Source organism: Eschscholzia californica, unplaced genomic scaffold, assembly GCF_041429995.1.
Source record: "Eschscholzia californica isolate CP2 unplaced genomic scaffold, dmEscCali1.0.p SCAF_2, whole genome shotgun sequence".
Classification (NCBI taxonomy): Eukaryota; Viridiplantae; Streptophyta; class Magnoliopsida; order Ranunculales; family Papaveraceae; genus Eschscholzia; species Eschscholzia californica.
Window position 1 is genome coordinate 22,006,919 of NW_028238309.1, and position 14,060 is coordinate 22,020,978.

At 35.6% G+C, this 14,060-nt stretch overlaps 1 protein-coding gene across 1 annotated transcript; it reads left to right on the top strand.

The window, feature by feature from the left end:
• The first annotated feature begins 10,107 nt into the window (after nucleotides 1-10,107).
• On the top strand, nucleotides 10,108-10,665 carry LOC147556908 (uncharacterized). The gene has a single exon (XM_086658724.1). The coding sequence runs from the start codon at nucleotides 10,108-10,110 to the stop codon at nucleotides 10,663-10,665; it is 558 nt and encodes a 185-aa protein (XP_086514850.1).
• Nucleotides 10,666-14,060: the final 3,395 nt, after the last annotated feature.

Genomic DNA, 14,060 nt, shown 5'->3' on the forward strand with positions numbered 1-14,060 from the left:
ATCACTCGGCTATTAGAAGACCTTCAAATATAGTTTTGCAGTGCATAGGTGTCACCCAGATAGTAATGCTAAATTTAAAATATGAACCTACTAAAAAGAATTACCCCATGATCATTTATATACACGTCTGAATCTTTGGTTGTTCAAAACCTAAGACTTACGATCACATTTTTGCAGGAATGCTTGAGAGCCTCAATAACATTAACGACTTTAGAGCCTTCGACAATGCATCTTGGAAAAATATACAAGAGCCTATTCAACTAAGTAGTTTTGAATCATTTGGTTTAGCCAACTCAGCATCAAAAAAAAAAATGTGTGCCATTTAGCACCCGGAACCAAGTATTCCTTCAAATGGACCCAAAGGCATCCAGTAAATTAAGTTAACCTGGATCAATTAGTTAACATGGTTCCTGAAATGTCTTCAGGAGGCAAAAGTTCAATGGTTTTGACATTATCGTGCAGTAATATCAAATAAAAATCTATCGGTAAACTTCCTCACCAGCAACTTGAAATAGAAACTCCCTTCAAAGAGACCGAGTCAGATTTCATTATAAATTCCCAGTTGTTCGACAACCGGAACAAGTGACTGAATCTGCACAGGAGACATCCTCAGTAACACTTCGTGAATATAATTTAAAGTGAATGTTAACAAAAGGTTTGTACAAATGACCCCTGTACAAAATGTAACTGTAACTTATATAAGAAAAACCCCTTTCGAAGAAACAAAAACACTCACACAATGAAAACCTAATCCTCGGTAAACAAAGATAATCCAGTAAGATAAGTTCTACAACCTCTTTAAGAAATACATATCCCTAAAAGCGAGGTTAAGGAATTACATATTACGACTAGGAAAAAGATTGCACAAAGAGGAAACTGGACTCTGATGAAAACCTTAAATAGAGATCCTGCCTGAACCCCGTCCAAAGACTACCAACCGTCGGTGAATGTCTGAATGTGGATGGTTGCCACCCATACATACCCAAAACACAGTTAAAGGCACTTACATATTAAAGGTGGAAGAGACATAGTCTTAGCAAAAAAAAAAAGATCATGGAACAAACTACTATAGGAAACTCCATCTTAAAGGTGGAAGAGACATAGCCTAAGCAAAACACTTTCGGGAAACAACTTATAAACATAAAGCTTTATCGAAGAAACATAGAGATTTCTAAATTATAAATACCACTCGGATAACAAGGATCAGCGTGCACACTCAGAACATAGCCGCTACTTAATTGCGGATTCCGGATTTGATGTGTATTGCGTTCCTGAAATGAACATGGGCAGAATCGGACTAGCCATCCCATAACAAAAATGCTTAACAAACACAATGCAAACAAATCAATTTTGCACAAAAGAGAAACACCCTTCTTGAAATAAATCAGCATCGGAACGCAACAGTACCTAAGAAGCTGCAATTGCACTTCAAAGCACAGCCCCTGAAGAAAAATTGAAAATCTTAAGATTGTGTATTCCATTGTCAATAGAGAACAATAAACACTTATAATGATATGAGAAAGCTTCATTTATTAAATAATTGCCTTTAAGATCAAATCCTGACTAAAAGGCTCTACAAATTTCAGAGAATGACAATCACTTCAAACCGGTTTTGTCTAGGAAATCAATACTAATGTAGACAACAACACCTGCTAATACACCCAAAAGTCAGATGGAAAACCACAGATTCTATATACAACCCACGAAGTAGAATTGATTCCAGGTTAACCCTAAGAGTAAGTTAAAAATTCCATTATTATTTTTTTGAAACTTCGAATAAATATTTTATTGAGATAGGAAAAAGTTATACAAGCAGTCTTGGTTACTGACACGGGGACTACATGATATGTCAAGTTATCCACGACTCCCAATTGAATACAGAGTTGAAGTACGTTAGAGTATAAGGTGTGCCGTCTTCGACCAAAGGAACAATAGTCCTTTGACATCTTCGGTCGCCACTACTTAAAATTCCATTACGACAGTTTCTCTACCAACAAATTTGATTTGGAAACAGATTGACTTACCTCCAAGTTGTGCCCTTAAAGTAGTGTAGAAGGAGACTGTTTACTTAAAGTTGAATAAAGATATCTCGCACATAACAGCAAGTTAGAACAGAAATCATGCCAATCCCCTACTAAAAATGGATCCTTTTTAAAAAAAATGCAGTCAGAATACGGTTTCAAAATCTCCAAGAAATGAGAAGGGTAACCAGAATAGATTCACCAAACCTAGAAATAGCTGGCGATGGGAACTCCCATCCTTCCCGCTCTTTGTAATGGACTGAGTATGAACAGCTACACCTTAATGTATATCCCTGAAAATAAGCTAAAAAAAATTTTGTACATTCAATATTGGAGTAAGTACAACTTTAAAAGTCAACAACAAAACCTAAGGTATAATCTTCCACCTAGAGATCAAGGGTTCGAGGCACACGCTGAACAATTCACAAAAAAAAAACAATACATAAGGAACTTCAAATAGAAAACACCATCCGGACATCCCAAGTCACTTTTTAGCATAACCCATAGTCCTAGAGTACCAAGGATCAAAGAGTGTTGGACATGGACAGCAGACGTCTAGGTGTCCTCGAAATAGTTTGATGTAAAGGACCCCCTTAAAGAAAAAACTGAAAACATCTGCAAGCCCAATTTTTCTGGGATAAAAACTATAAAAGCAAGAAGAGGATTCCCTAAGCCTCTTGAAAAAAATTTAAAGACGAAAACAGATTCCAGATAAGAGTAACAGAAAAATAGACAAGGTTTAGACCACAGAGTCGTCTAATATAGGATCAACACCTTTACTGGCTTAGACCACAGCAAAGCAAGTATTAAGATGATTATGATGTGGGATTGGCATCAGAATCATCTCTAAATCCATTAAAAGTAATTACTGATGGATTAATAACCCCCTTCAATCGCGATTAGAAACTCAAGCCTGGTGTGTAGTTGAATCGTTTGAAAAAAAAAAACCATTAAAAGTATTCCTAGGCTGCATGTAGATACTGAATCTACATAAAAAAACAACTGATCAAGTACTACAATCAAAACCATATATTTATCTGCATAATCAAAGAAACAATTAAACTTAGAACCAAATCGAAATAAAAATTTTAGATGCGTGAAATGCAAGCCAAAAACCAAACAGAATAGATTGATTGAGAAATTACATCATGTACAAGTTTCTATACCGACTGATCTGATACGGCAACAGTCATCTTACTTTCCCTCGAGACCTCCTTTCAGAATATCTGTCAGAGAAATAAACCGTTGTTGGTTTAAATGGTCAATAAAATTATTACACGAGATGATTCAGATGTAGATAGCGTCGCGCATACTTGCACAATAAGATAGGCATCGGAAATCATATCTAAAGGCATTATAAAGAACAACCAACGAAGAACCCCCTTTCAATATCATACTTACAGTTGAATTAGATTTCAAGTGGAATCATTGACAATCTCAATTTCCAAAATGGCATAGACATCAAATCTGCAGAAAGCATTCGATCAAGAACATAATTTGAACCCTCGTGTTACTAAACGTCAGACCTAAATAACCAAATTGAAAGGAAGATGCTTAAAAACATAAACCAAGAAACACAAAATGAAATCAACCTGACAACCTATATAATATAAACACAAACAGAGAGGAACCAGCTAATCAGCTAAAACTTCAATAACTTGAAAGAAGCCAGCAACAGGTACCAAAAAATCAGGGAGAGTGCAACCCTAGATAGATCAGTCAAGGGGAGACAGAGAGAGGTGGCCAAGGATTTAAAATGCAAGATTCATTTTGTTTGTGAGGGCTAAGGGTTTCAGTTTTGACCTACCTTCCCCAAACAATAAAAGAAACAAAAAATGAAGGAAACGAAAGTTAAAGAACTTAGGAACCATGGACTTGCTACTCATGGATCTGCAATTGGACTGCAAATACTTAACTTGCACATGATGAAGTAAATTAGTCCAGTTCGGAGTCTTCTGACCCATTGACCCAACACCAGAAAGCTGATCCGTTGGACTTGAAATTCCACATACCCTATCAACAAAGTGGAGTTCCTGAGAAAGCAAAACTTCTAACACACCTTTGAAAGACAAAACGAGGAGAACTAAAGAACTTGGAACCTTGAGAACCCAACAACTTTGGATCCATGTAAATTGCTGAAAAAAGTGTAGACCAAGCCAAGGAAATGATATTAGTTCCCCATCCATCCAGCACTAGAAAGTTGAATCTTCTCCCATCGAATTGGGAAGTTCCACATATCTTACATCAAGATAAGACCATCAATATTTTTACACATTTACTTCATCTAAACACGGAACCTGAAAAGTGAAAAAAGAAAAGATAGAATTTTATCCTCATAACATCCAGGCGATCTAGTTGCAGCATCCAGAAAATTCTCTGAAACCAAAATGACTTACCAAGCAAAGTAATGGCTCCCAACATGACAGACCTTCAAACCTTATCCAGCTGTAAATCTTATGTTATAATATCACATAAAAAGAAGGAACACAACTAAAGGATAATGTCCTCTGTCAAATAAATAAGCAGCACATCCCGCCTCTGTCCCATAAGTACTAAATCCCAAGTAGAGAGGACAAGAAGTGACCATGCACCAAATGCCTAATCCCATGCAAACAAAAACAACAAAGATAAACATAAAACTCACGGGCGTTTTTTTTTTGTTTTGTCAAAAATCAGCAAATTGTGATTCTCCACTACGAGTTCAGAAAAGTAGTTCCGTCCACTCAACATATGTCGGATATAGACAGAAGACTGTCCACATTGTCTGCCCTACAAGCAGATGAATGAAACTATATGCCTACTGTTAAAGAGAGGTATGCTCGAGAAAGACCATAAATGCAAGTTAGAACAGAAGGCCCCCTTTTTGTGGAAAACCCAAATAAAATCTTCAGGTAAACAACAAGTCCCTTAAAAAACAGAACAGCAAAGCCAAAATAATGTCTCAGAACATTAAAAGTAATTTAAAAGAAACCTATCTACCTCATATCATGAACAGAGTATTGATATCTACCAACCCTATAACTCATAATCTGCACAACTGGATGAAAAAAAATCTATCAAATAAAAAATATATCGGTAAACTTCCTCAGCAGCAACTTCGAATAGAAACTCCCTTCAAAGAGACCAAGTAAGATTTCATTATAATTCCCAGTTGTTCAACAACCAGAACGAGTGACTGGATCTGCAAAGGGCACATCCCCAATAACACTTTGTGAATATAATTTAAAGTTAATGTGAACAAAATGTTTATACAAAAGACCCCTGTACAAATGTAACTGCAAGTTCACATAAGAAAACCCCCCCCTCGAAGAAAAAAAACACTCCCACAATGGAAACCTAATCCTTGGTAAACATAGATAACCCAGTAAGATAAGTTCTACAACCTTTTCAAGAAGTACATATCCCTAAAAGCGAGGTTAAGGAATTACATATTCCGACTAGGAAAAAGATTCCACAAAGAGGAAACCAAACTCGCTTTTAGGGAGTCAAGTCATGTAAACAAAATTGGATAAAATCACCATAAACCACCGTGAAGCAAGAAGATGATAACTTCAGACATATAACGTATACATATCAGAAGCATGCCTAAGAATACCCAAATAGTACATTGGGTATTTAATTGTTTTCTTTCAAAAAAAACTACCATATAATATGAGAAGCATGCCTAAGATTCAGATCCGTAATAAAACAAATTTAAAATTTCTAATCCAAACATTCTAACACAAGGTCTTAAAGGACAAAACGCAGCAGCCATGTAACCTGTTCACGGATACTTAAACTTCAACGATGATTAATACATTAATTCGAAGTAATTACATACCTTTGAATATGTTGCTTTTTACAATCAGAGCTAATTATTTATTTTTTAGTCTATCCAAAATTCCTCTTTATGCGCCATCTCAAACATGGCAGACATCCTCTCTACCGTTAGTGAATGATTCTCCGAGAACAAGCTCTGAACTTCGAATAACATAATGTTGATAAAAATCTATTGCAGAACAGATGGATTTCTGGTGGTACTTCCCGAAACACTACTATTTCTGATGGATTAAGCATTGAAGAAGATCATCCACACCTGCGCAATCATGAATATCCGAAAGTGCAGAGTGTAGGAATAAGAGTAATTTCGCAACAACTTTTGAAAGACCAACCAACATTTCCATTATCAATTGCAATAAATATGATAATATGACGTAAAAGAATAGTTCGAAAGTCATGGATATAGGATCACATAACTTAACTGATTCAACGTTAGCCAAAGGAGCACCCTTCGCGAGCAATGCTGCAAGGAGATTAGATCATGGAAGTCAAAAAACCCAACCTCTCTACATACAACGCATAAGCAAGTTTGGAATAAATGAGAATGTAAATACAGAGCATTCGGTAATAACGCATAAGTAAGTTTTGAATAAATGAGTTTCAGTATGACTGCACTACGATGGCATTGTGCAACAATTGTATTGGTAGAAATTTATTGTAATAAGGTCCTGGGCCTACAACAATGTAAAATGTAAACAAGATGAAAATCCAATTTGGTTAGGTTAACCATGGTGGAACGACATGCATTAATTACTGTTCTTTACCTTTGCTGAAAAAAAACAAAGCATAGCAGTGGAGAGACAAGAACAACATAAAAATTGGAGTTCATAATCAAGTCACCATCAAAAGAAGCCATAGACCTGTGGTATGAGTGAACTCACTAAGATTGGAAAAATTCAGTAGGCGAGAAGTTAGAATGCAAATAGTAAGATAAAGTACGGAATGTTCACAGAAATTATGTTTTAGTGATCTGTACAAATATGGAAGGTCTGGAGCTGAAAAGAACTAGTGAGTTTAGGTCCTTAGGAGTCCACAAGAAACCGTAATGAAAGAAATGGTACAACTTTAAATGGAATACACAAGTGAGTATGAAATGCACAAAACAAGCTCAAATAAGAAAATCCTAGACTTCAGTAGCATGGCATGGTGCAACCTCTTTATTTACATTACAGAGTTTATAAGATGAGTTGGACTTGCTCAAGATTACTTTATAATAGTAAAAAATGTTCATGTGATAAGATCTTGGGTCACGAACAATGTAAGACGATAATGAAGTCGAAAACCCTAACTTGGTTGGTTGGTATGATGCATTACTATCTGATGAGGTGACCGGGGTTTTTTTATCCTTGGAAAAAATACCAAAATAACACAAGCGTAACTTAAAAGTGCAAAAGCTAAAACAGGAGTATGTTTCCTTACCTCAGCTATGAACTCCCAACAAGCATCGCGTAGTCATGCGTTAATGAAAAGAATCAAATCAAATTTTACAGCGAAGAATAACCATCAATTTATAAAACAAGTTTTGACATGAATGATTTTATTATTTTGAGAAGTTGATGTCTAGATTGATCCTCCAAAACTCATTGTACTTTCTGACATCAATTTCTTATAGGATTACACAATTATGAACAGATGTACCATAAACTTAACTTCCTTAAGATGGAGATCAAGCGTAGATCCAAGCTTCATAAGTAACACAATTCCTGAAACATATAATAAAATAAGTAAGGATGCATCAATCAATCTCGTGGGCTGGTTCCTTGTAATATAATCCATAATTTGACAGTTTTGTATACGTCCAGCATTATTAGACTATGAGCAGCTTCAGATCCAATACCAAGAGAAGCTTGGAACATAAAACAATAACAGACAAAGAAAAAGTTGGGCCAACGCGCCAAACATGTAAAAGGAAATTGGATGAAAGCACCGCAAACCACGGGACCCTAAGGTGATGACAACTTTTAGGACATAATAACAAATGTAGATATTAAAAACAAGCATTGAAAGATAGGAATAGTAAAAAAGTTCTATTTTCCAACAAGAATTGGCCTACTAGGGAATTAACATTTTGAAGCATAACATGTTACAAAATTGAACGTTTATTTAAGGAAACACACACTGAAGCTAATTAACACAGTTAAAAACACGTTAAAGGATTACTTGACCTTTCACATCTCTTATAACAAAATAGTAAAATCAATAACATATATTGGGCATGTTCCTCCCATTTTGTGCTATCAAAATTTAGAAACTTTTGATATACAAAAACGGAAAAACAAATACTGCAATAAAACCAGTTCCACTCAAGCAGGGTTCATAAAACGGAAGGCTCTGTGAACATGATAACATTGTTGCACGACTCTAAAGGAATGTGTTAGATGTAACCTAAAGGCAGAGTAACGCATAGAACTATCATCTATTGATGGAATTGGCATGTCAAATTACATGAACATACATTAGTAAATTAGGCCTTCCTGAAATCTGATGCAAGATCGACAAAATTTGTGAAGGTACTTCCTGAAAATTAGGCATTCAAGAACATCACCGCACCTGCCTTGAGCTCCACCCAACAAGCATCTCTTAGACCTCAGCTGAGAAAACAAACTAAATATAAAAGATACCTAAGAAGTTAATTTTTAGAAAATTAAACATTTTTTGACAATTAATCGGCTCCCTACAGAAGGTCTGTCACATCATCTAATAATAAAAACCAAATATAAGCATCAACAAGAAAGAAAAACATATATACCTATTTCCTCACAATGAAACATGCAACATCTCATGACCTCGTCCACAAATACAACTGATGTAACAGTCTGTACATCGAGCAGATAAGTAGAACACTGTAAAATTTGATTTGCCAAAGGTTGAACTGATCTAATCAGTACAGGAAAGCATGTTGTCATAACACTGGGATTTGCGAACGAAAAGAATCAAATATTTACAGTGAAGAGAAACCATCAATCAATTAACAGAGAAGTTAATTTTTCGGAGAATTATACAAGTTTTGACATAAATGAATTTCTTATTTAGAGATGTTGATGTCTTGATTGTTCCTCTTAACTACAAAGAGTATAATAGTGGGCGCGCCGATCTTTATTTGATCTTGCGAAACTCATTGTAGTTTCTGACATCAATTTCTTATAGGATTACACAATTATGAACAAATTTACCATAAATTTAACTTCCTTATGATGGAGATTAAGCCTAGATCCAAGCTTCATTAGTAACATAATTCCTTAAACAAAAACCCTACTTTCTTAATGGATAAAATTTAATTTTCCCCTTTTTTAGTCAAACAGTTACTTTTTCTGATGGTTCTGGCCATAGAAATTTGAGCAACGACAAGAAAAAGAAAGGGTCTAAGAATTTGTTTCTGAAGAGCAAATCACATAGAATCTTGAAGCAACGAACAAGAAGATAAGAGATTTTTTAAGAACGACACAATTCTAAGGCAGAAGTTAAGATTAATATGAAAAGGTCGAAGATTAGGGTTTCAGGGATCACCTCGCCCGTACGTGAATTCCCCAAATCCAGTCTGTGCAGTGAATTCTCCCAATCAAGCTCCAAGAAATCCTTCAAATTTTTGACACAAAACAGAAATTGAGTACACGAATTAGGATTTTAAGAGTTCTTAACAAATTTCATCATTTCTTTCAACTATAAGAAGTGGATGAGAAATGGATTGTGCAAAGAAAAAGATTTTCAAGATTTTCTTACCGTTAATAACTAGAGAGAGAAAATGCGGTTTTGATTTATAGAAAGATCTTGTTATCTGGTTTTCCACCAGTTGAAACTAAAATTACCCAACGGCTAGTTCTCATCGTCATATTTCAACTAAGGTTGTGTTTGTTTTTTTATTTGTACCTGAATCTGAATGGGCTGGATCTGAATGGGCTGGATCTGAATGGACTGAACTGAATTGGCCAAATCTAAAATGGCTAAATTGTTTTAGAAGTAACCATGTTTGTTTTCCAACAGCTTACCAGTGCGGAGTAAAATTGGTCAATTTATTGATCATAACTTTGACTGTGCGTTTTGTCGAGAACCTGAAACAATTACTCATGTTCTTTTACATTGTGATTTAGCTTCTGTGGTATGGTTTCACTTTAATATTATTTCTGACAACATTACTAATCTTCTTGATTGGATTATTTCTTGGAAAGTTATTGATGAGCAGATTAGTGGACTTTTTGCTATTATTCTTTGGCAGATATGGAAAGCGAGGTGTGATAAATGCTTCTCGTCGACTAAGGTTTTACCTATGATGATTATTGATCAGATTCACAGCACACCAAAACTTCTTAAGGCTCCTTTAACTTCTCAACCTCATGATAGGAATTCCCTTTGGTCTCCTCCGATAGCGCCTTTCATCAAGATTAATGTAGATGCCTCGTTCTTGGATGGTAAAGAATTTGCGGGTATTGGTTATGTTGTGTATGATGATCAAGCCAACTTTCTATCGGCGTCGGCATGTAACTTCAGAGGCCAAAACGTAGAAGAATGTGAATGCTGGGCAATTGTCAAAGCGCTTCAATGGTCGGCTTCAAAGAATATTGCATATCTTCATATTGAAAGTGATAATAGTAATATCGTTCAGATGCTCAATGGGGAACATGCAGACATTGGTTGGCAAACAATCAAACTCATCGACAGAATTCGTCAGCTCGAAGGAAACTTCGTCCGAATTATTTACTCTCACATCAACAGGGAAGGAAATACTAGAGCGGATCAGTTAGCTAAATGGAGTCGTCTGAATTGGGGAACCTGGATTTGGCTAGCTCGATCAGATCTACCAGTCTCCTTACTGTCTTCTTTTGTTTAGTCCTAGTGTCTTTAGTTTTCTTCTCAACAAAAAAAAAAAAAAATGTTTGTTTTCCAAGCTGAAGATATTTTATAAGAAATTCTTTTTGACCCTTTTACCCTAATCTTTTTAGGGTTTTTTGGTTGTGAAAACTATCTTTCCACTTCTCTCCTCTTGACACCAAATTCCCTGAATTGGCCAAATCTTTTTAGGGTTTTTTGGCTCTTAGAGCATCTCCAATCCTTGCCTGTCTCAGGCCGAAAAAACCACTTTTTCACCTAAAATTATTGGCCTCAGCTCAGCCTCTAAAATTCAGCTCCAGCCCCAGCCCCAGCCTCTCTTGAGGCCGAAAATTTGAATTAGAAATTTCCCAAATTACTAATAAAATTCAATTAAAAAAACATCGATTACAACTAATAATTGATTAAAAATTTAAAACTACTTAAATACGACTAAACAACACTAGAAAAATTAATTAAAATAACTAGAAGGGGTTTCTTGGGTCTCGTGGTGCACCATTGAACCAAGCGTCTCGCGCCGCTAAAAGCATTCGTTGAGCATGTTCATCGAGAGACCTAATATCAGTCTTCATTAAGTCCATCCCATATTGTCGGTTCGCCAACTCCGTTTGCACCCGTAAAAAATCTTGTTGCACCTTTAGGGTCTCTTGTTGAACCCGTACAGCTTCACTCAAACTTGTTGATCTTTGTTGGGATTCTTCATCTCTTTTTTCCCAATATCCCTCATTGGGAGTTTTTGAAGCGGTAGAATGTGTGGATGGTTCGCCAACTCTTGCATTTGCTTTGTCTTGTTTACGGTCACTTGGGGCCTCCCTTCAGTCGCCCCTAACATTAGGGCCGACTGAAGGAGGAGCTCCAGCCTCCGCTCCAAGCAACTGGGCTTGGAGCACCGGGCGGAGGCCATAAATTTGAATTTATGGCCTCCGCCCGGCTGGGGCTGGAGATGCTCTAACACAGAAAACCCAATCTTCTTCAATAGATCGAGGGTTTGAGAAATTAGAGTTCTAGAAGTAAGGAATTTGTGGGATTGAGAAACAAGGGTTTTGGAAGTAAAGATTAGAGTTTGGAGGAATGTGGTGATGAAATTGTGGGTGAGAGAGTGTTCATTGAGGAGACGGCTGAGCTCGAACACCACTGTGAAGACCCCGGTGGTGATGGTGACCGTGCATGGAAAGAGGGTAGCAGAAAAATAGTGGGAAATTAAGAAAGTTGGGTTTCACTCAATACCTAACAAGTTCATATGAAGAGAAGATTCAAACGAAAACTTCATTAAATTTTCAGAATCAGATCTAGCTCCTCTACATGTCCGAAATCAATATCTAACAGTGAATGCTACAACGAAGGAACTTTAATGGAGGAATCAATATCTAACTTAGAAGAAGAAAAAATGAGAAGCAAACTCTAATGGAGGAAAACTTTGAAGAAGAAGAAGAAGACTAGTCGGCCTAGGGTTTTGTGTTTCTCAACTGAAGATGGGAATGAGCCGAATCAGTGTTATTTTCCGAGGGTAAAATGGTCTTTTTGCATATTTCAGATGGTGCCTTAAAGTTTCAGACTTGTGTTTGAAGTGTGAAAAAATGGGTTTTATTCAGCCCATTCAGACTTCCAATCCCCTCAGTCAAGTTTTCAGATTTTGTTAATAAAGAAAAACAAACATCTGAAATCTGAATCGAGCATCGATTCAGATTTCCGATCTGAATTTTTTTACAAACAAACACAACCTAAGTTAACTGGTTTTAGGATCGTAACGAGTTTTATTTCGAATTGATTTGAAATCTTTGTTGTGATGGAACTTTGGAGCAGGTTAATCTCGCTACTAGGGCTAAGAAAACCAATTTAGCCTTTAGGTGATAAATATGGCCTTTAGGGTCAGTTTGTTACGGGTTACGGGAAAAGATGCAATGTGAAAACCAATTTTTTCTCGGGGGAAAGAAAGTAACAATTTTCACATGTGAATTAAGGGTCCGTTTGATATGTTAAAATGTCTGAGTAAGAAAATCGACCTTTTTCTGATGAGATAGAAAATGACTTTCTTTCTTATATGAAAGTCAAGTTCTAGTGCTTGATTGAGGGGAAATTGGGCGGAATAACCCTTGACTGAGTGGACTTTCACTACAAGAAAAATAAAGTTTAGCGACCAATTTTTAGGCGATGATAAGAAATTTGTCGCTAAAAGAGAATTTTAGTGACAAAAGAAAAATCTATCGCGGATATGCCTTTTTAACGACAATTTCAAAATTTCGTCGCTGCATTTGTCAATAAAACTAGGGACGGAATTTTATAATTCCCTTCATGTCCTAGAAACAAATTTACAACGTAATTTAGATAGAAAAATAATATTCGTCGCAATTACGTGTATTTGCAACAAAATAATCCGTCGCCGAATCTTTTTTGTGGCAAAATAAATAATTTTTGCTAATAATATATTTTACCACAAAATATACTTTTGTAACAAAAAAGTTATAGTTGCCGAAAAAATGTCGTTGGTAAAAATATTTTCCACGACAGTTGGAATTATTGTCGCTAGACTTGTCCAACATCAAATATTCGTCCCTAATAAGATGGCAGCAAAATCATACTTATCACCCATAACACTTTTTCAAGACTATGGTTTTGTTTGATGGGGAAAGTATTTGTTTCGCAACAATATAAATTCGTTTGTGAACAAATATCACTTATTTCAACAAAAAAAAACAAATATCACTTGAAAAATATTAAATTAAGACTAAAATATTATTCTACAACTCGAAATAATGATTAAATTTAAATTCGAATCTGTATGTTGACATTGTCAATTTAATCATATACAATTGAATATAAATTACCATTTTCCTCTCGTAGTCACTAATATCACTTTTGTCTATCACGAATATTGAAAGTCAATTTTGGTGCATAAACAATGTGGGCAATGGATTTCTGCATCTTTGTTTGATCCGCACGTCAACCGAATTCGAACATATGATTTGTAAACTAAACATGATAATATTGAAAAATAATCATGATGATAAGCTCGACATAAGAAATATAGAAATCAACCCTAACTTTCCTATGTACATTTAGGTTTGCAAAGATGTTCTTGTACAAACAAACTATAAAGTTAAGACAGGATGTGTTTGTAATTCATTGAGTGCAAAGTTAAGAAAAACAACTAATTGTTATAACTAGATAATTTTTGTCGTTGCATTCGATCATATTTATATTTTTTATCGTACTTTAATTATATTTTGACTGTGATTTATGTGTTTTCACCGTACCTTTACTATTTATGGTGCCTCATTAATAATCTTGGTTTATATACACTATAAGTGGGTCAAATTAGGGTACAACTGAAATTACTACAAAGAAATCCAAAACCTCTCACGTAGAGCGGCAAAATTTGACAGACCCATTAACAAG

Excerpts from the sequence above, each read along its gene's own strand:
- LOC147556908 (XM_086658724.1), top strand. The coding sequence starts at position 10,108 with ATGATTATTGATCAGATTCACAGCACACCAAAACTTCTTAAGGCTCCT.